Below are 22,224 nucleotides of genomic sequence, written 5' to 3'. Positions count from 1 at the left end.
TTCAGCTACTTAAATAATGAAAAATTTTCCATTGTAGACATCAGAATTTCTGAGAGACATTAGAAGCTCTACAGACACTGCACGATCCCTCACGGATGTTCATTCACAAGCATCCTTTACAGACTCAAGTGAGGGGTGTGAGATAAAATGTCTGGTTCCAGAGAACCGATTATTTGCGTCAGTCACCATACAAAACAGGAGTGGTTTCACCGTTCACCTGAGAGGAAGTGGTCAAACACACAAGGACATGGCTCCTGACCGATGCCACAGTCCTCGGTGCTTTAGATGGTCAAGAACGTTTAACTAAACAATCCGCTTTAGGAGTTCCCTCCAGAGTGAGGGAAATACTCCTTGTCTCACAAAAGTAAAATACATTCACGGTGTACTGTTTTTCAGAGAAAGGAAAAGTCACCGTAAGAGTCAGAGGGCAGAGATGCAGGGTTGATTTTTCCCTGGAGGGGCCATGCCTAGTCAGGAAAACTCAGGCACCAGGGAGAGCCTTCCTCTGAGTGGAAAGTAACAGGAATTAACCCGCAGTGTGTGTGTGTGTGCATGCATGCGTGTGAGCAGCGTGTGTGTGTGTGTGTGTGTGTGTGTGTGTGTGTGTGTGTCGGGGTGGAGAATCAGAGTTGCATTTTTTTCCCCTTACAATATCTTCAAACATAATTCTCTGCCCCATACTGACCACTTGGCCGTAGCCCTGACACAGTACTGGCCATGTGGACATCGATATTGGACAACTTTTCTAGCCTTAATGACTGCTGTTATCTTGTAGACAGTTTTGTTTTTCTGCCTCTCATTTTTCAAGTTCAGTTAATTAGTGACTAGCTGGGAATTTTCAAAACTCTGGATGGAAAATTCCTTATGAAGTAGGCCAAAGAAAACTATATAAATTTGTTGTTTTTAATTATGTATATGCCTATATGTGGGTATGTGGGCCTGTAAGTGCAGATGAGCCAAATGCCAGAAGAGGCTCAAGGATGCTCTAGAGCTGACGTCGGTGAGCTACGTGACATGGGTGCTGGGACCCAAACTCTGGTCCTCTGAAGAGTAATACATGCCCTAACCACTGGGCTATCTCTCCAGCACCCAAATTAAGCTTTTTAGGTAAAAGCAAGTTGTGGCATGCTTTTTTTAAAAAAAAAAAAAACAAAAAAACAAAAAAAAACCTATATCTATCTTCAGTTTATGGTAATACTGCTTTTGTGTCCTAAAGATATAGAAGTTTCCAGACCAACTGCATAGTACATATAGGTTTGTTTTAAAAAAAAATTTACATTTTAAAATAGTTTTAGATTGTGCAGTAAAACTGTGGAGCTGGTCAGTGGGTGAAGCACCAGCCACATGAGTCTGAAAACAGGAGTTCCCCAGCCCAGAACATCCAGACGAGGCTGGATCAATAGCACGCATATGTAATCCCAGCCTTCCTCATCATATGTAATCTCAGCCTTCCTCATCATATGTAATCCCAGCCCTCCTCATATGTAATCCCAGCCCTCCTCATATGTAATCCCAGCCCTCCTCATATGTAATCCCAGCCCTCCTCAAATGTAATCCCAGCCTTCCTCATCATATATAATCCCAGCCTTCCTCCTCATATGTAATCCCAGCCCTCCTCATATGTAATCCCAGCCCTCCTCATATGTAATCCCAGCCCTCCTCATATGTAATCCCAGCCCTCCTAATATGGTGAGATGAGACTCACAGTCAGGGAATTGCTAGCCAGGAGGGGGCTGCACAGTAGCAGAAGCAAGAGAAACTGTTTCAGCATGATAGAAGAAGCGAATCCATTCCTGTTTGTTCTCTAACTTCCGTACTTGCACTGGTACAGATATACACATCTTTGAAGAAAACGGTTAAGATAGAACACAGAATCTCAATAGACCCCTTCTGCATGTTCTCCTACTTTTAACGCCCTACAGTAGTGTGATAAATTGGTTACCATTGATGTCTCAATGCTGATACATCTTTATTAGCTAAGGTCCAGATTTTCTTAGATTTTTAACACCTGTCCCAGACGTCAGGACGTCACACTCCGCTCTACTCAGTCATCTGTGCCTGTCTGATTAGGCACCTTGTGGTCAAACTTTCCTTGTTCTCCTCGTCTTGGTGGTTTTGAAGATTGCTGGGCAGGTGTTTTATAGACTGTCCCACAACTTGGGCCTGCCTGATATTTCTCATATGAACAGAACAAGCTTTTGCGTTTCGAGAGGACTGTCACAGAACGGAGCTGCTATTTCTATCATCTCAGGGTACATTCTGTCAAGATGAGCAATCACTTCCGGGCGTGAACTTTGGCCAGCCTGGCAGAGATGGGCGTGGTCCGTTTCTGTGTCCTAAGGCTGCCCTCCTTCTCCCCTTTCCCAAGCCATGCTCCACCAGCCTCCTTAAGGAAGGAGACTCTATATAGACTACTAGAGCATTTATTTAATCTGCCATTTTTATCAATATAGAGGACTTGAAAGCTAATAAAGTTAATAACACCTAATAAAGTTTCAGGTTCTTTGTATTGCATACTTTGGGTTGTAATTCACCGTCACATGACTTTCTTGCTCTGCCAGTTCCAGCCTTAGGCATTGGAAACTCTTTCCCTTGGTTCCTGCTCCTCTTTGATGAGCCCCATCGTTGCCTGCATGTCCTTGTGTGGTGTTTGCTGTGTTTGCGACTAAACTCTGGCTGGAGGTGGGGGTGCACACCTTTAATCCCAGCACTCAGGAGACAGAGACAGGCGGAGGTCTGTGAGTTTAAGCCGGCCTATAGAGTTCAGCCTGGTCTACAGAATGAGTTCCAGGACAGCTAGAACTACATAGAGAGACCATGTCTCGACCCCTCCCCTACTTAAAGAAAAAAAAAAAGAAGAGAGAAAAGTCTAAATTCATTACCTTGACATTTAAAAATTGAACGAATGAAAGCAGCTGCCCCAGGTCCAGGATTACTCTGCTCTGGGTACCAGTACCTTCGTCTCGGGTTTGTTTTCCTGTTGCTAGCACTGTATCTTTTACATCTTTTATATATTTTATACATATTTTTAGGTTAATTTTGCACTTTAGGCTAGAAGCTATGAACCAAGAACTCCAAGGTGGCCAAGTCACAGCTTTCTAGCACAGCACAACCTCCTTCTCTGCTTCGAATCTCACAAGTGTCCTTCCACCCCAGGTCTGACCGAGACAGCCGTCTTCAGCTGTGAGGCCCACAATGACAAAGGACTCACGGTGACCAAGGGTGTGCAGATCAACATCAAAGGTGAGCAGGAAGGCCAGGGCTCTTCACCATCTCCTGGGGGTCTGGCCTGCCCACTGACTTTCTTTGTGACAGTAGACAAGTCCCTTCTCCTCTTTAGTGTCAGTGCTGTTTGGGAAAGAAGATATAGGGGCAATTATAAAGCCTACCTATTTTGAGGCTTGATGATTTAATATAAGTAGAACACGCATAGCAGTACCTGGCGCATAAATCATTGCTAAGCCTTAGCCAGTGTGGTCCTGCTTAGCACAGGGAGAAAATAAGCTGGAAGCTTTACCTGTTTTCACTTTTCCCTCCTCCACCTTGTACTTGTCCTCATTAGCCTTTGAAGAGCCCATATATGGGCTGGCCAGGGACTCTTATGAAGAGTGGGTCAACTGAGCCTGATCTGAGTCTAACAAGAGAGACTCAGAACAAGAGGGATGCCCATCTGTCTCCTCCTCTCCCTTCCCTTGTGCACTTGCGTTTCCCTAGGTGGGAGCTCACGGGGCAGTTGATTGACAGTAACAGAGTCAGAGGCAGATGTGAGCAGAGACACTGCAGCTCATCACCTGTCCTCTACGCCTGTGTAATAGCAAGTATTAAACCCAAAACCTGGAAGGAAAGGAAAACCTAGAAGCAAATTCCACTTTACCTTTATATCGTCACCCTTACTCATGGAAACGCAAACACGTTTTATGTTTTACTCTCTGATCTTTAGATAGTGGAGAATCAAGATTGGGTTTGTGGTTCTTTTCTCTTATTCTTGGGAAATCAGAGAAGCACAAGAAAAAAAGGTGGACCGTGTTGAATAAGTTAAAGGTTGGGCATGCAGAGAAGGGAACTTAAAACTAAAGCTAGAGTCATGATTTCGGTTTCAGTAAATCAACTGGATAAAGGATAGGAAATGGCATTTTGTAAGAGTTCATTGCAAAAACAAAAAAAAAACAAAACGCAAACTAAAAGTGACTCCCGGAGGAAGTGTATAACTTCCTTCCTTTCTACAAATTCCGCTCTTACAGTTTTCAAAGGCATGTTGGGAATCTCAGAAATCCACGAGTGGGTGTAGATTTGTAAAGACCTTTTACCGAGGTTTAAACTTCTTAGAGTTTAGACATGTATAAAATGGAAACATTGACGTTTATGCGTCATGCATAATCTCACCGAAAATTTCTTTAAAAGTTCAATCCTATTTCCAAAGCTTGTGGAATTCTTATGTGTTTAAGACAAGGTGACCTTGAACTTCTGGTCCTTCTCCCTTGTCTCCCCAGCACTGAGGCCAAACTTGTGTTTCTTTTATTTATTTGAAAACTTATTGTCTGTGTAACCAAGACCACCTTGGTCTAGAGCAGTGGTTCTCAACCTTGCTAACTCTGTGACCCTTTAATACAGTTCTTCGTGTTGTGGTGACCCCAGCCATAAAATTATTTATTTATTTATTTATTTAAATATTTATTTATTATGTATACAATATTCTGTCTGTGTGTATGCCTGCAGGCCAGAAGAGGGCACCAGACCCCATTACAGATGGTTGTGAGCCACCATGTGGTTGCTGGGAATTGAACTCTGGACCTTTGGAAGAGCAGGCAATGCTCTTAACCTCTGAGCCATCTCTCCAGCCCCATAAAATTATTTTTTTTGCTACCATTATGAATCATAATGTAAATATCTGTTTTCTGATGGTCTTAGATGACCCTTGTGAAAGGGTGGTTGACCCCCAAAGGAGTTGAGACCCACAGGTCGAGAGCCACTGGTTTGTGGTGCCCTGTGACTTATCATTGTGATTATATGTGTGTGTGTGTTTGTTTTTCCATAGCAATCCCCTCCCCACCAACTGAAGTCCACATCCTCAGCAGCACAGCACACAGCATCCTGGTCTCCTGGGTCCCAGGTTTCAATGGATACTCCCCATTTCAGAACTGCAGCATTCAGGTAAGTCTCCAGAATGAAGAGTGCTGTGTGATGCGCTCTGGCTTTTCCTCCTCCTCCCCAGGGTGGGCGTGGCTGGTATTTCTCCACTTCTGCTCAGAGCCCCTTCCACTCCCCTACTCAGTGTACACCATCGCAGCTGTCTCTAATGTTCTGGCCACAGTGCTGGGTTATGACCTAGGACCCAACCAGGAGAGAAACATGTCTCCAAGGACAAAGGTCATGAGGCCGGGAATAATTCTTTATAAATTACCAAGATTCGCATAAATTCCAAAAATTCTCCCTGAATGAGAGCCGGTTTGTGACCAAGGGTCCAGGAGGCTGCACACCTCCTTCCCAGTATGGCTCTTCCTAGGCAGGTATTACAAAGGACAGTTGCACCAGCCCAAGGTGGGTCACGTGCACTGATAAATGAAGCCCCTTAGCCACTGTCTCTTGGGAAACCTGGGCATTGCTGGTCTTATAGAATCTTCAGTTCCTTTTAACAGTACCTAAAGTTACTATGAAACAGGGCTGGGAAAAATATGGGTGAGTCGCGCTAAATGATACCTTGTCATGTGATAGGCTGTGCTCTTGAGTGTTCCTTGTGTGAAAACAGACATGGGCAATAGTATTATTACTTACTGAGTCCCCACTGTGGCCAAGGCATTCTGTGGATATGTATCTCTTGCTTAAAACCCACTAGCGCTGTAGGCTCTTCTGTGGGTAACCGGACCAGAATTCAGGCCTGCGAAGATCAGATGCCAACACCAGAGCTAGAGAACCACTAACTCCACAGTCAGGTCAGACACAGTGTATAGGAGCGAGTTACCAGTCACCTGGGGACTGTCTGCTGACAGTGTGATTCTGCCTTGTCCTTTATCATGCATAGGGACGGAATCGTTCTTGGTTTCCTGGATATCTGGTTTTCTCATTAAAACCAGATATCATGTTAACCTGGCCAGCGAGATGCCACACAAACCTGATAGCCTGAGTTTGATTCCTGGAATCTACAGTAGAAGGAAAGAATTGAGTCTTGGAAATTGTTTTTTGACCTCCAGTTGTGTATGATGGCACAAAGTGTTCCCCCATGATGATGATGATAATAATACATAAAATTAATGTTAAAAAAGACAAGCACATTAGCCTAACATAGATTAGTCATTCCAACTCAGTTTGGGGAAGTGACTTCTAGAGAATTTTGTGTTTATAACCAGATGTTTTTCATACCAACTGGAATTAATTTCTCTGCTCTTGGTGCCTCCTCCTCTTATCTGACAGCTGTTCCTTCTCTGAAAAATAAAAACAGGCAGTATCTCTAAAATAGTATCTGTCTTCGCCCTACCGCTCCCTGCCTGGCTTAATCCTTGCCTGACTTTATTTGTGAATCTGCCAAGCCCTGTAAGTGCTAGCCCTTCTTGTGTCTACAATCTCTCACCAGGAAATCCTCCCGATTGACTGATTAATGAACTTTTTAAAGACAGAGTCGGCCTCGTGTAGTCTATACTGGCCTTCAACTCACTATTGCCATAAATAACCATGAACTCTTGCTCTTCCTGTTTCTGCCTCCAAAGCACTTAGCATTATAGGCGTGTGCCACCATGCCTCATTGAGAGAAATTTAATATGGGCATTTATGCTGCACATCTGTGCCGCCCATTTCTCTGTAAGCATGGCTTGAGATATAGCCCCATGAGATTTTTATTTTGCTGTGTTCTCATTCATCTCAATGGGTTTCTTGCTTGTTTTTGTTTTGCCTTTTTCCTTATGATTTTTTGTTTTCTTGATTATTTAGGAATGTGTTTAAATCCCACACTTTTTTTATTATTCTTTTATGTGTATGTGGTGTCCGCACCTGTGTGTATACAGGTGCATATACCCATGCATGTGTGGAAGCCAGAGGAGGCCGTCTGGTTTCCTGCTCTATCACTCTCCATCAGAATCTCTCACTGAGACCTGGAGCAAGGCTGGCAGTCAGCAAGCCCCAGAGATTCTCCTGCCTCTGCGCCCACAACACTGGGGCTACAAGGGTCTGTGTGCACAGTCGCATTCAGCTTTTTACATGGGTACTGCTGATCTGAACTTGGGTTTCCAATCTTGTGCAGCAAGTGTTCTTACCCATTGAGCCAGGTCCTCAACTTCTTTGTTTATTTCTAACGTTCCATTAGAAGATGCTTAGATTAATTTTGGTCATTTAAAATCTATTAAGGCCGGTTGAATGACACAGTGTTATGTCCTGTCCTGGAGACTGCCAAGGACTGAGGATGACGTAAACCAGCTGTCAGGAGTGTTCTGTGCCGAATGGTTTAGCAGAGTTGGTTCATTGTCTTAGTCTATCCTGTATCCCTGTTGATCTTCTGTCTAGGGCTTCTATCTGTCTATAACTGGGAATCCTCAGGGTCTCAACTCTTATTTTTCTTCAACTTTTCTCCCTTTAATTTCATCAGTTTTGCTCTGCGTGAGTGTTAACAGAGACTGTTCTTTTGTTCCTGCCTGCCCCACAGACCTGAATGATCACACAGAAACTTTATTAATTACAATTACAATACTTCTTGGCCAATAGCTCTGGTGTATTCTTATCTAGCTCTTATATTGACCCTTTTTTTAAAAAAAAAATCTGTGTATCACCACAAGGCTGTGGCTTACCAGAGAGGTTCCTACATCAGCATCTTTCTCCGTTGGCAGCTACATGGCATCTCTTTGACTCTACCTATTCTCTCTATATATCTCTGTTCAGATTTCCTACCTGGCCTTACTCATCAACCAATAAAGCAACACACATACAGAAGGCCATCCCACATCATGTGAGTTCAGAGCTCTATTACAGAGTACAGTAAGGGGATGGGTGTTGACATTTAGTCTTACAGACATAGCTGAAGTGACAGACAGGCTTCTGAAAGGCAACAACTTTAAGCTGCTGAATTGAGGAGCCAGAGAGGGTATGACAATACCTTTCCTCTTGAGAGTGACAAACTTCAGGAGACAGAGAGAACTGCTACTGCCACCCCCACCTTGAGAGAGAGAGCCTCAGGGTAGACATGAGGTAGGTGAGACAGCGGGATGTCAGGAAGCACCAGGTCACTTTGGAAGGTGAAGAATCAAGCACCAGCTTAACCCATTCTCTCTTGACTTCGCTGTGGCTTCGCAGAGTCATGGCCTAAATGAAAAAAGCATCCCAGGGCAGACAAACGACAGGCTCCCCTTGCCCACCTTGGACCGCATGGTCCAGATGTGGTCATTCTACACTCAGATACCAGCTAGCTCAGCCTCCCTTCACTCTTTCTCGCTCCCATCTCTGGTGGAATTGTTAGACAATCAATGACACAGGAAAGCCAGCTAAGTGACACGAGCAATCTCGATGTTTACCTATCTTAAAACCTGGTTTTTATTTTTCTGAACTTCGCACTTAATAGAGTACCCTTTGTTTCCTATGGAAGCCCTGCAGGGAGTCTAGAGGCTATCTGCGGTGTGTCCCCCTTCCTGAAGGGACCAAGTACGAATTGTAGCTCATCGCCCTTTTAAACTGGCTGCTACCTATCGGGACACACCCTTTCCCTTCCTTTGATCCTGGCTATGTCTTCTTTCTTCATCCGTTTTTGGGACACACACTCCGTTTCTATTTTTAGCTCCTTCACATGCTTCTTGCCATTTTGTGCCCTTTTCCCGCCGGGTCCACAGAGGAGGACCATTTTAGAAATTCTATATTTTCCCAAGAGCCTGCCTGTAAATGCTCACACAGGGTTCCGGAAAAGGGATTGGGGCAGAGAGCCAAAGGTTTCCTCCACCTTAGTTTTAGTGGTTGGTCACCAGGAAGTCAGTGCATAGTTTAATATGAAAGAACAAAAAGTAATTTCTGCCAAAAAGCCACCCCCAAGATAAGCACATGGTCCTTGTTTCTTGAACAGTGGTGGCTTCTCAGGCCAGCTGGTACCTTCCTGTCACCCATAAGGTCTGAGTCAGAGGTGGAACTCGGCCTCCACGCCACCCTCATAGTATCCCCTAGGGGATTCCAAAATATTCCCAAATGTCTATTTATGGTCCTTATGCTAAACTGCAAACACCTATTCTGACTAAGAACACTACACCCATAGCCTTAGTTGTACCTCCCTTACTAAGGGAATTCATTCTTTGGATTAAATATTTCCCCTCCCAAAATTGCTTCTGTTTCACCCACTAATGTTCTGTCATATATATACATATATGTATATATGTATGTATATACATACATACATACATGTACTGGAAAAACCACTTCTAATCTCCCCTATAACCAACCCCATTCCCAAACAGGAAATACGCAAAATGGGATGGGGTGGGGGGGGAGGATGGGGAGTTTGGCCAAGGACTAGATTTTTGCTAAGAACCTAGGTCTCTCGCTCTGTGAACATAGATCTGGTGGACAATGTGGAGGCAATTGTGGGGTTTTGGTTGCGGTAAAGGCAAGGAAGTAAACATTTTAAGGAGATTTGAGAAAGGTGTACTGGAGGAGATAGAAACTATCCTTTCCTGTGCTTCCAGCTTCCCCAAAAACATTGCCAACTGTGCGTGCTCTTCAGGGTGAGCTTCTGTTGGAGTGGAGAGAGATAAGCAGAAAGGACCACTGGGCAATACTAAAGCAACTCCAGGCAAGAGCAGGGATCTTCATGTTATAGAATGAGAAGGACAGATGTAGGTGGAGTTTTCCTGTCCCAACTGCCTGCTCCCAAATAATCAACTTGGAGACTTACTATTAATTGCAAATGCTTGTCCAATAGCTCAGGCTTGTTACTACCTGTTCATTTAAATTAACACATATTTCTTCTCTATGCTTTGCCACATGGTTCATGGCTTGTTAACTCATTTTCTATATGTCCTGCTTCCTTGGTGGCTGGCTAGTGTCTCCTCTCACTCTGCCCTTCCTCATCCCATCATTCTCAGTTTGTATCTCGTTCAACTACTGACCAGTCAGCTTGCTTATTAAACCAGTCGTAGCGGCACATATTCACACAGTGTAGAGAAGGATTATTCCACAGCAGACAAATTTTTGCTGGGCATGATGGCTGCAAATCCCAGTGTGTCATCAACCCAGCTACTTGGAGACTGAGAAGGGGGAATGAACACAAGTTGGCCAGCAGCCTGGGCTACTTAGCAAGACTCTCAAAATAGAAACTTTGAGGAGGCTCAGAGGTGAGTGTACCTCAGTGGCAGGCAGTTGCCTAGCACGTGCGTAGGCCTGGAGTTCAGTCCCCACCTCTGCCAGGGATAACAAATCACAGGCCTTTAAAAAGAAGCGAAGCCAACAGTCACACTAGCTCTGTCAACAAGGCACGCTAAGAACAGGCGTGGCATGAAAACGAGGGGGCTTGGGAAAGGGTCGTGGCTCCGTGGGGAGAGTCCTGAGGCCGTGTTTGTAGATGTGTATCCCGCCATGAAACAGCCTGAGAATGAGATTGTAGACACACACAGAAGCCGGAAGCCGGAAGAGCAGGATCTAAAGTGTGAGTTTATGGACCTCAGCCTTGCCCAGAAGAAAAGGAGTGTGGCAGTTCAAAGGTGACAGGCTCTTCCAGCAAGATAACCTCAGTTTCCCCCTAAAATGTAAACTGCCAGATAAGAATTTTCTGATTACCTCAGAATCTTTGTTTTCTTTGAAAGACTTTGACTTTCTTCAAGACCTGCCTAGTACTTTGGAAGTCAGCGTGACTGGGGTCAGAAGTCAGATGACCGGATCTGGAATTATCTTAAACTCAAGCAGCTGGGTACACCTGGGAGAGATTGTTTTCTTAGTTAAATTATTTGAAATGGGAAGACCACTTTTAATCCAGATCTTCTGAGGTGGGATGATCCACCTTTAACCTGGGCCACACCTCCTGCTGGCAGCCTACAGAAAGGACATTAAAGAGGGAAGCTTGCTCTGTCTACCTCATTACACTCGCTCTCACCTGCGAGCCTGTTCCTGCACTGGCCTTGGAGCCGACTTCTTCAGGATTCTCACATCTACTGAAGACCAACTGAGACATCCAGCCTGGTGAACTGAAATTACTGGGTTCTTGGACCTTCTGTTGGTAGACAGCCATTGTTGGGCTAGCTGTGCCACTGTAAACCGTTCTAATAAATCCCCTTGTATATACTCTATCAGTTCTGTTCCTCTAGAGAACCCTGGCTAGTGCGGGTGGTTCTGTCTCGAACAAGGTATAGTGCTGGAAATTTTAAACATGGTTCAGTGGTCTTCCCGGCATGACAAGGCCATTGCACTCTTGAATTCTGCAGCTATGGTCACCTACACAAGACCTGTACAAAGCCAGGCCCACAAACATCCTGTCTTGGACTGAGGGTGTGTGCTTATGAGGCCTTCTTCCTTCCTTAGAATAAATAGGCAATTCCTAATTGTTAGCAGGGAGCAGCTCATGGGGCTTTACTCCTCCTTGAGGCTCTGTGGGCAGTTACTGAGGGAGGGAAAGAGGAACTCCTTTTTCAGTAGTATAGCCACTGGTAAGGTACCTGTGGTTCTGGAAATAACCCCTCACCCATGCTCCTGTCAGCAATCCTAAGGAAACTCATTTCACACACACACACACACACACACACACACACACACACACACACACACACACACAAAGCCATGACGGTGCTGGAAGATGGCTCAGGTGCTAGGAGCACTATTTACTTTTGCCATGACCAGGTTGGGGGTCCCAGCACCCACAAGAAGGCTTAGAACTGCCTGAAACTTCAGTTCCAGGGGATCTGGTGCTTTTTTTCTGGCCTCTGCCAACACCAGGCATGTATATGGTGCACACACATTCATGCAGGCAAAACATTCGTACACATAAAACAAAAAATAATTTTTAAAAAAAAATGACATAACAGTAGAAGGGAGACCAGGATGAGGAAGGGGGCGGAGGGAACAAGAGAATGCAATGGGGATTGAATATAATTAAAACACATTTATATACATGCCTGAAAATGTTATGATGAAACCCATTATTATGTATAATTAGCATATGCTCATAAAAAGCTTTAAAGAGGGACTGGAGAGATTGCTCAGTGATTAAGAATGCTTTCTGCTCTTCCAGAGAACCTCAATTCATTTCCCAGGACCCACATCTGCTAGCTCACAAGCATGGATTGAACCTAGGTCCTCTGGAAGAGCAGCCAGTGCTCTTAACTGCTGAGCCATCTCCCCAACCCTACGTTGTGAGCTTTGAAATTCATGATAAACTACACAGGAGTAATCAAATCTCATCAAAGCCATTGGTACTGTGTCAGAAGGAGTGGTAACACCGAGTCTGGAAGAAAAAAAACACAAGCATGTGACTCCTTAGGAAGTGCTGAAAATGTGCTTAGATGATATTTTGTGCTTGCTTTTCAAATTATCAAAAACAACAATGATGACAAAAGTCAAGAAATGTATCTTCTAATATGAGATCTGGAAATTATTGAAAAAATTACATATTATGAAACAAAAGACTAGATTAAGAACTCAAGTAGGGGCTGGAGAAATGGCTCAGAGGTTAATAGCACCGACTGTTCTTCTAGAGGACCTGAGTTCAATTCCCAGCACCCACATAGCTGGTCACAGCTGTCTGTAACTCCAGTTTTAGGGGATCTGATATCCTCACATAGATATACATGCAAGCAAAACAATTATATACATACGCATATATGTATGTATATATATATACATAAAAATTTTAAAAAGAACACAAGTGGATCTGGGAGCAGAGGGGCCACTTTCCATTTGAGTACAGCGTGAGTTATAATTATTAATATGTTAATAACATAATTATCACAGTAACTATCACAGTAACTATGTGTTGCCCGCCACAGTGAAGCTCTGTAGTGCAGACATTTTCCTGAGGGTGTCAGTTGTTGCCAGAGTGACATGAGTAACCCAAGTAATGCTGATGGGAAATTCTGTGTGTGTCCTGAATGAAAACAGTCCTTCCTCCAGCACACAGGAAGGGCTACGTGCATCCAGCCCTTGTGTGCCCAAGTCTGGCATTCCCTCCACCTTACTAATGCTGGTCCACATCTGCACTGTTCATTCAGGTCAAGGAAGCTGACCTGCTGAGTAATGACTCAGTCATGATTTTTAATACCTCGGCTTCGCCACATCTGTATGAAATCCAGCATCTGCAAGCCCTGGCTAATTACAGCATCAGTGTGTCCTGCCGGAATGAAATTGGCTGGTCTGCAGTAAGCTCTTGGATTCTGGCCAGCACAACAGAAGGAGGTAATTCCTGAGATATACAATGAACATTTCCTCCCAAGGGTGTGTGATCAAGCAAGCCTTCCCCAATAGCTGATGTTGTATGCACTCTGCTCATTTGGTGCATTTAGTGGGGTGGTCAATAAGATAGGAAGAAAATTGTTTCTTTGTCATTTAAGAGGCTTAGTTTAAAAAAAAACACCCCAAAACCTTATCTGTACTATGTGTATATAACATTTTCCTTTACATGGGAAGACAGGAGCATCATTCTTTCTTTTCAGTGTGTACTGGTGTTTTGCCTGCATGTATGTCTGTGTGACTATGTGAGGGTGTGGATCTTCAAGACTGGAGTTTCAGACAGCTGTTAGCTGCCATATAGTTGCTGGGATTTGAACCCAGGTTCTCTAGAAGAGCAGTCAGTTCTCTTAACCACTGAGCCATCTCTTCAGCCCTGTGGCACCATTCTTAAAGCCAGTATTATTTTCAATTAAAATATAATGCACAGAAGTTATTATTCATAACAGGCAACCCAAAGCGGGGAGTCATTTTTTAATTACATAAAATTCTAACTTCACAGTTATCTAGAGGGTTCCTAGTTAGGTTATTTGGTTGCCTGAGACAGGGTCTCACTATATGGTCTTGGCTGGCCTCGAACTCTTAGAGAACCTTCTGCCTCAGTCAGAGATCAAAATAGCAAGCAGCAGTTTGTCCCTTTATGGTTTCTGCTGCAGGTTCCGGCCGTAAGTTTTTTAGGAATTATGTCCTTCAATAACAGGTTGTGACCTGGAAGTATAAGATAAGATAAACCCTTCCCTCTACCAAGTTGCTTTGGCAGTGATGTTTGTTATAGGAGCAAAGTAGTAAATAGTACAGAGTTTTTTGGTTTTTTTTTTATTTTGTTTTTGTTTTGTTTTTTTGTTGTTGTTTTTTAAGAGGTGGGGGTTCCTGTTTTTCCTTTAGTGTATTACAGTGTTTCCCTGTTTCCTTTCTTGCTTTGTTTCCAATGTACTGTTGATGGTAAACTAGATTTTGGTTTTCTGTGTATAAGATGTATTTTGTCTCCATTTCTCCCCTCAGCGCCTATTTTGGACAATCTAACACTTAGAAACCTTAGCTTTGTTTTACTAATATTCCTTGTGCTTGAAGGTCAGAGACTTCTTACATTTCTGTGTTTGTAGTTTGTATCGCATTTGGGAAACTTCAGGCTACCGTCTTGCCCTCACAGTTTTAGAGACCGAATCTTGCACCTGGTATATTATACAAATGCTCTGTCACTGAGCAGCACATTCCCACTCCTCATATAATTTTACCCTTTTTACCTCTCCTCTCTTTTAAGGACTCTGGCTATGTGCACAACAGACCATTAGAAGTTCCATAATTCAATGATATCCTGCTAATCCCTCCCCACTTTTCTCTCCTCATTTTTCCTTTGGAGAGTTTCTTTTGTTTATGTCTTCTGATCCAGTAATCTTCTTTGTTCTTAGTAATCTTACCTAACCTGCTGCTAATTCTCACTAGTCTTTATCGCTCATGCTTTGATTCTTTTCTTCTTATATATTTCACGCCTAAACTTTTAGATCATACCGAATGTAGTGAGGCTAGTTGATTATTCTAGCATCATTCTGGGATGATTTCTTAGTTTACTAGCATTCTGGCTAGTTTTATGTCAATTTGATACAAGCTAAAGTCATCTGACAGGAGGGAACATCAATTAAGAAAATGCCTCTATAAGATCAGGCTGTAGGCAAGCCTGTAGGGCATTTGCCTAATTAGCTATCAAAGAGGGAGGGTCTAGCCCATTGTGTGTGGTGCCATTCCTGGACTGGTGGACCTGGGTACTATAAGAAAGCAGGTTGAGCAAGCCCTAATAAGCAAGCCAGTAAGCAATGCCCCCTCCATGACCTCTGCAACAGCTCCTGCCTCCAGGTTCCCACCCTGTTTGAGTTCCGTCCTGACTTCCTTCAGAGATAGATTATGGATGTGGAAGTGTCAGCCAAATAAACTCTTTTCCCCCATACTTGCTTTTGGTCATTGCACTTCCTCACAGCAATAGTAACCCTGACTAAAGACACCTAGCATGGATAATCTTTTCATGACTAGAACTGTTTGGTAGTGCCATGAGTTGGTAGTACCGACCACCTTGTTGGACGAATTTCCAATAAGTAGTGTGCTTTATTTTAGGACACAGGTGAGCCAATGGAAAACTTTTGTGGAATATTAGTTTAAGATGTGTTACATTTGTTTATGCTGTACAATATTTGTTTAATGATGCAAAGATGTGTTGCATTCTTTTATGTTGCATCTGTTTAACTCTGTAACACTGTGTTACTTTGCCTGCCTAAAACACCTGATTGGTCTAATAAAGAGCTGAACAGCCAATAGCTAGGCAGGAGTGAGAAAAAGAGAAGAGAACGCCAGGGGCCAGCCACCCAACCACACAGCCAGCCATAGAGTAAGAAGGAAAGAAAGATACATAGACTAAAGAAAGATAAAAAGCCCAGAGGCAAAATGTAGTTAGAAATGGGATAATTTAAGTTAAAAAAGCTGGCTAGAACAAAGCCAAACTGAGGCCAGGCATTCATAAGTAAGAATAAGTCTCTGTGTATCTGAGACCTGGGCGGCGGGCCCCCAGAGAGTGGGAAATCGACTACAGGAAACAATCCCTTCTTGTTGCGTTTTGCTTTAAAGATTTGTTGAGCAAGACTACAGCATTGCCCAGAATAGCAATGAATAACTCCTGTGGAGACCAGACCATTCATTCTGTGTGGTCTGGCCAGTGACCTTGAGTCATAAAGGTGTTGGGTCTGATAGATGGGGGTTACCACTGTCCTCAGGCTTAAGTGGTTCCTGAGCACTGATGCCTTTGATCCTTCATATCACTCTTTCTGTCTTCCCTTGGCGTCCTCACAGGACTCTTTTGCCTCACCCTACAGGTTTATCTTTCTTGATTTACTTCTCAGTGTCCTAGGCACTTGTTTATTTGTTTGTTCATTTATTCGTATGTGCAGGCCTGTGCCGTAGCATGTGTTGACGTCAGAAGTCAGTTTGCAGGAGTAAGTTCTTTCCTTCCACCTTGCGGGTTCTGAGAGTCAAACTCAGGTCATCGGGCTTGGCTGAGAGCATCCTTACCTGTTACAGAGAGCATCATTGTGTGCTGAACTGAACTATCTCTCTGGGCTGAGCACATTCTTAAGTGGCTTCCCAGGAGTTTTTACCTGCAGAGGTAAAAACTGTGAGGACTTCTATGCCTTTGCATAAAATATTGGTTAGTTGTTTTTCTGAATGTAAACTCTTAGATTAGAAACCTTCCCTTCCAAAAATCTTAGTTATTTCTGACGTGTTTGTTTGTTTGTCTGTTGTTTTGGTTGCTGTGGGAGATTTTCTGCATGGACTGTTCTTTTAGAACATCTTTTGTCTTTGATCCTGGTGCTGTGATAGGCTATGATGGAGAATGTGTGTCAGACATCACTGTGGGTATCTAGTGACCTCTTTAGAAGGTCAAGCCCTCTGGCCCTAAGCTTTTCCTTGCATATTTTTTCTTTGAATATTTTCTGCTTTGTTTGTTTTCCTTGAAACTGTATGAGACATTTTGGGGGCTTCTTTGATTCCTTTCGTGATTTTCTCTCTCAAGTAGACTTATATTCTTCATCTTTTTATTCTAACTTCTTGCTTATTTACTTCATTTATTTCCAGCTCTTTTATTAAGTATTATTTTGATAATCATGTTTCTAATTTCAAGTTTTCTTTTTCATTGGCTACTTTTCCTTTAGTTTCTTTTTCTTATCTTTGTACATATTGTTATCATTCTTAAGGCTGCTGACCCAAGGCCGGCCCCATGAGGGTCACCTGAGGCCTCAGTGGGTCCGCCAGGGGTGGCCTGAGGCCTCTAAGGGAGACAGACAGATACGCCATGCAGAGAGAGTTTGGGTATAGAGTTTATTTAGTGGGTTATGGAGGAGAAAGGGAAGAGGGGATGGGGAGAAGATGGGGAGAAGAGAGAGAGGCAGAAGCTTCCTCTCTGGAAGGGCAGAGAAGGAGAGAGGGGGTGAGAGAGAGAGTAAGTATGTGGGAGATCTGCTTGCCTTGGGGGAAGTGGGTGGTTGGGAGTAGGTGGGGCTTGTCTCTTAAAGGGACCAGGTACCCAGGTGACAGACCAGGCCAGCAGATTACAACATTTTTATCTTTTTCTTATAATAAAAAGGTGGGGAATTAAGCATAGCAGGTTGAAGGAATTGAGATGGTGGGTGCTCAAGACTGCTTCCTGCTTATTTGTGGGTGTCAAAGTCTTTATTGGAGGGCCTGAGATAGCTGGGTGCTAGTCACAAGTATATAATTTAATCTCTATACAGTTTAATTAATTTAAATTAATATAATTTGATCTCTATTACAGGCAAGGATTTGGTACCAATCATTCCTATTGATGCTACTTATTCCATACATAAAACATGTATTTTTTTAATTTATGAAATGGGTTAATATGGGAGCTGGGAAGATAGCTCTGGTATCTTGGTAGAGAGTTTGCTGTCTTCAGTCCCTAGCACCCACATGAAAAGCTGAACATGGTAATGTACACATAGCATCCTAGCACCGGGGAACCGGGGAAGCAGAAAGGACTGATTCCTAGGTTTGGCCATCTATCCTAGCCAAACCAGCGAACCCCAAGTCCCAGTGAGAGATCCTGTCTCAAACAGAGAAAAGCAAGATGGGCAGCTCCTGAAGGATGACACCAAGTTGACCTCTGCCTCTATCTGCACACACACACACACACACACACACACACACACACACGCATACATACCATATGCACACATATTAAAATGGATTGATATGTGCTGTTTAGCCATTTCTTCTACCCCATTGGTGTAATGTTGGCTTTTTGTTATTGTTGTTGAGTTTTTTCATATTAATATATGTAGTGTACCTAATTCCTTCAGTGGCCACATAAATTTTCCATTGGGAAATGTATCCAAGTTTATGTTAAAATTGCTCCCAGAGTATTGCATTTATTCCTTTTCTGTTGTTATTATAGTATGATGAGTATAATTCCATATGTAGATTTAATTATTAGAAATAAAATACTTAGTTATGGTATTTTATACTTAGGTGTGGTAGCACTATGGTGGTACATGTTTTTAATCCGAGAACTTGGAAGGCAGAGACAGTTGAATCTTCATGAGTTTGAGGCCAGTCTAGTCTACCTAGTGGGATCCTCACCCCTGAAAGACCACAGTAATAGTCTTTTCTAAATTTTCTAAATTACTTTATATATGCACACACCACACATACTTGGCTCTATTTATCTTCAGGATCAGCATACTCAAAATTCATGTAGCTGAGGATGAAAAATGTTTGAAAATCAGTTGCACCCACACTGAGCCCAGAAGGGCTTTCTCCTCCTCATTATTTTCTAAACAAGGCAGTTTGACAGCTTTTTTTTGTTTATTTGCTTTGTTTTGTTTTTCAAAACAGGATTTCTCTGCATAGCGCTGGCTGTCCTGGGACTCACTGTGTAGACCAGGCTGGCCTCGAACCCAGAGATCCACCTGTTCTGCCTACCTAGTGAGCCAATACTGCCTAGCATATACGAGCCCTTTTTATAACATTTTCATTGTGTTAGGTTTTATAAATAATCCAAAGATGACTTAAAGCACGTGGGAGGATCTAGGTATGTGAGCACCTGGGAACTTTGGTACCTATAGGAATCCCTTTGAGATACTGAGCAATGACTATACAATCACCTCAGACTTCCTGACTGGGTACCTCTGTCCACCAGTCGCCTGCCTCTGGACTGTATAATGACAGTTTCATTCTGAGATCACCAGCTTACCTTCCTGCCAGTCCCAGAGGCACAATGCTTACCTTCATCCAGCCTGTGACTTCCAGTGCCCCTGGTGTCTAAGGAAGGAATCCATGAGCACCAGCCTCGTCCTTTCCAGACTTCCTCATTGTTAGCCTACCCTGGGTGTTTATAACATTACTAAAACAGCAAGTGGATATTGAGGATTTAGCTTCCCCAAACCCTTATTTGTAAAACTTATATGAGAGCCAGGAATGTAGTTTACTTGGTAAGGTGCTTGCCCAGTGTGCAAAAAGCTCTGTTTTTAAGTGCATCACCACATAAAATGGGCACATGAAAATCCTGTGGCATTTCAATGGTCCTTAATTGAAAAAAAAAAAAGGTAAATTTACTATGAGTTTGGGTCTTTCATAGAACATTTGAAACCCAAATACTCAATAACCAGGAAGAAAATAAGTCTACATGGTATTTCCTTCTGGCTCTTCATCTTTCTCTCTTTCTTTTGTAGCTCCGTCTGTCACACCTTTAAACATCACTGTGCTTCTGAACGAATCTAACAGTAGCGTGGATATCAGATGGATGAAGCCTCCAATTAAGCGGCAGGATGGGGAACTGGTGGGCTACAGGATCTCTCACGTGTGGGAGAGTTCGGGGACTTCCGTAAGTCTGCACCCTAAAGCACACTGGTCATTTCCCTTGGACTTGCCGCTTGCATTCTGTTTCAGAAGCTTTCTTTTTGTGGGGATTGTTTATGATTGAGCAAGGCAAGGAGGCACCTTTCAGTGGGACACAAACAATGTAGTAAAAGTAAGAGATGACTAAAAAGTCAGAACATCCTAAGGAGTCTTTGGGGGTGTTTTCTCACCACCCCCACTTACTCTTCTCTGATTTATTGGCAGCAAATAGGAACTTATTAGCCTGTGTTCTCGTGTGTCTCTTGTCTTCAGGGAACTTAGGCTGTTATAGGAAGAGTATACTGTGGGCTGTCCAGTGATCCTAGCTTGCAGTCAGGGGGCTATAGGGCTTCGCATCCTGGCAGTTCATAGCCTTGTGGAAACTTCTGAAGAGGTTTGCCCGAAAAAGGTTGTCATGGAGCTTTCTTAGCTTTACAGAGAATAGCAAAGAGTAAGCATAAAATGGGGGAGGAGGGGTTCAGCAATCCTCTATCTACAGAAGGGCCCAGCCCACTGTGGGCAGCACCATCCCTAGGCAGGTGGTCCTAGACTGTATAAGAAAACGACCTGAGGGCTGGAGAGATGGCTCAGTGGTTAAGAGCATTGCCTGCTCTTCCAAAGGTCCTAAGTTCAATTCCCAGCAACCACATGGTGGCTCACAACCATCTGTAATGAGGTCTGGTGCCCTCTTCTGGCCGGCAGACATACACACAGACAGAATATTGTATGCATAATAAATAAATATTTTAAAAAAAGAAAAAAGAAAACAACCTGAGCATACGCCAAGAAACAAGACACTGGGTACCATCCTCCGTGGTCTCTGCTTCAGTTCCTGCCCTGGCTTCCCTCAGTGATGGCTTGTGAGCTGGAAGTGTAAACCAAATAAATCCTTTCCTCCCCTCAAGTTGACTTTGGCCCTGGTGTTTATCACAGCAACAGAAATCAGACTAGAGAAGGTGGATACATTGGTGTTACTAACAGAATTGAGTCTTCCTTACCTTTCTTAGCTGTGGTCCTGGAAATTATGCCTGCTGAGTCATCATATCCCTGTTCCATAGAACCCTGTTGGCAGATCCCAAGTTAAGCCTCTTTGTTTTATGTGATGTATCTGGGACATGACAAAGCTTCTTGAGAAGAGAGAGGGACAGCTGTAGTCCCGCTCCAACCTTTGCTCCTGTCTTTTCCAAGGTCATACCATCCAGTGTTTATAAAAATTGCTTTTTTCCAAAAGGACAACTGGGATTTGTTCTCTTTCTTTTCTATGAGAAAATAGGCTTGAGAACAGTAGGTGATGGGATGGAAGGAAAAGACAAGGGCTTGGACATCCATGTTGTTCCGCATCATGTGACTAGTAGACAAGTATCCAGCATCTGTAGCACCCTACATGAGAAACCTCTCGTTCTCTAGTCTTGTCCCAGGTGCCTCAAAGTTGACTGAATTTCTCCATGGGCTGAGCCAGAGAGTACCTGGTTCTGACAGTGTAACACTTTCCACAGTGGTGAATGCTTAGTGTAGGACAAAAGAGTGCTGATTGTGCAGTTCAGTGGGAATTTCATCTTTCTCTGGTGGCAGAAGATACCAGCAGACCCATATGCACTCAGAAACAAACCAGCATGTTTAAGCTACTCCTTCTAGTCTTGATGAAGGCTTCTTTCCTAAACGGGACTTTTTGAGCTGTGGCATTCAAAGAGCAATGGAGAAACCTTTATGAATGACTTGGCCTGAGAGCCTGATGCACCAAGTGCAGCTCACACCCATCCATGCCCTACGTTCTCATTGCCCTTTGTTCAGACGTCCCCTCCGCAGTGAGAACAATGTGGGCACAGTTCAGGCTGTGACCTTTCAGTAGCTCACCTCCTTGCAGATGCCAAGTCATCCAGTCATGAGGTCATTTACATTGCGCCCACACTGTACTTGGGGCCTTGTGGCAACAACAGGCTGAGTCGGTCACGTTATTTTGAGAGCATTCTCTGCTGCAATTGCGCTTCTGTCCCATGATTTGAACCTGAAGGCAAAGAGGGAATCGTGAAAAGGGCCCGGGGGATGGGGTGGGATCCTACCAGGCTGAAGTGATGTTTGCAATGACCTGGGCATATGTCATCTTATTTCTAAACTCTCTTCATCTTTAAAGCCACAGCGGAGACGGTGTCGGTCTCTCACAACTGTCCTCTCGTTTGCACTTTCAGCTACTTCTTCTTACGTAAGGCAGGAAACCAGACACTTCGGAAATTTCTGACTGTCTGACAGCTGTAACGAGTTGGGTTTTGTATTTGTGTAACTTCAGAGCTTTCTTGGAAGAGCTCTCTGGGTGGCCTGTTTCAGTGACATGGAAGATGAGCTTGTACCTTTGTCAATCACTATGTCAGTCAGGAGGAATTTCATGTTTGTTTTTTTCTTTCTTTCTTTTTATTTGGTTTTTCAAGACAAGATTTCTCTGTG

At 43.6% G+C, this 22,224-nt stretch overlaps 1 protein-coding gene across 3 annotated transcripts in view; it reads left to right on the top strand.

Annotated features, from left to right (window-relative positions):
* Mertk (MER proto-oncogene, tyrosine kinase) overlaps window positions 1-22,224 on the top strand; it is a 101,520-nt gene that overhangs the window by 43,720 nt on the left and 35,576 nt on the right. The window contains exons 5-8 of one of the 3 annotated variants that reach the window (XM_041670410.1): window positions 3,157-3,243; window positions 5,036-5,151; window positions 13,155-13,338; window positions 19,620-19,771. In XM_041670410.1, coding sequence (XP_041526344.1) covers window positions 3,157-3,243; window positions 5,036-5,151; window positions 13,155-13,338; window positions 19,620-19,771 — 539 coding nt within the window. The remainder of the gene's footprint in view (window positions 1-3,156; window positions 3,244-5,035; window positions 5,152-13,154; window positions 13,339-19,619; window positions 19,772-22,224) is intronic. The other 2 variants (XM_041670411.1, XM_041670412.1) reach the window with 2 other exon arrangements.

Source organism: Microtus oregoni, unplaced genomic scaffold (genome assembly GCF_018167655.1).
Source record: "Microtus oregoni isolate MIOR12 unplaced genomic scaffold, Mior012 000020F_ref0000438, whole genome shotgun sequence".
Lineage (NCBI taxonomy): Eukaryota > Metazoa > Chordata > Mammalia > Rodentia > Cricetidae > Microtus > Microtus oregoni.
This window is presented reverse-complemented; position numbering and strand designations above follow the sequence as displayed.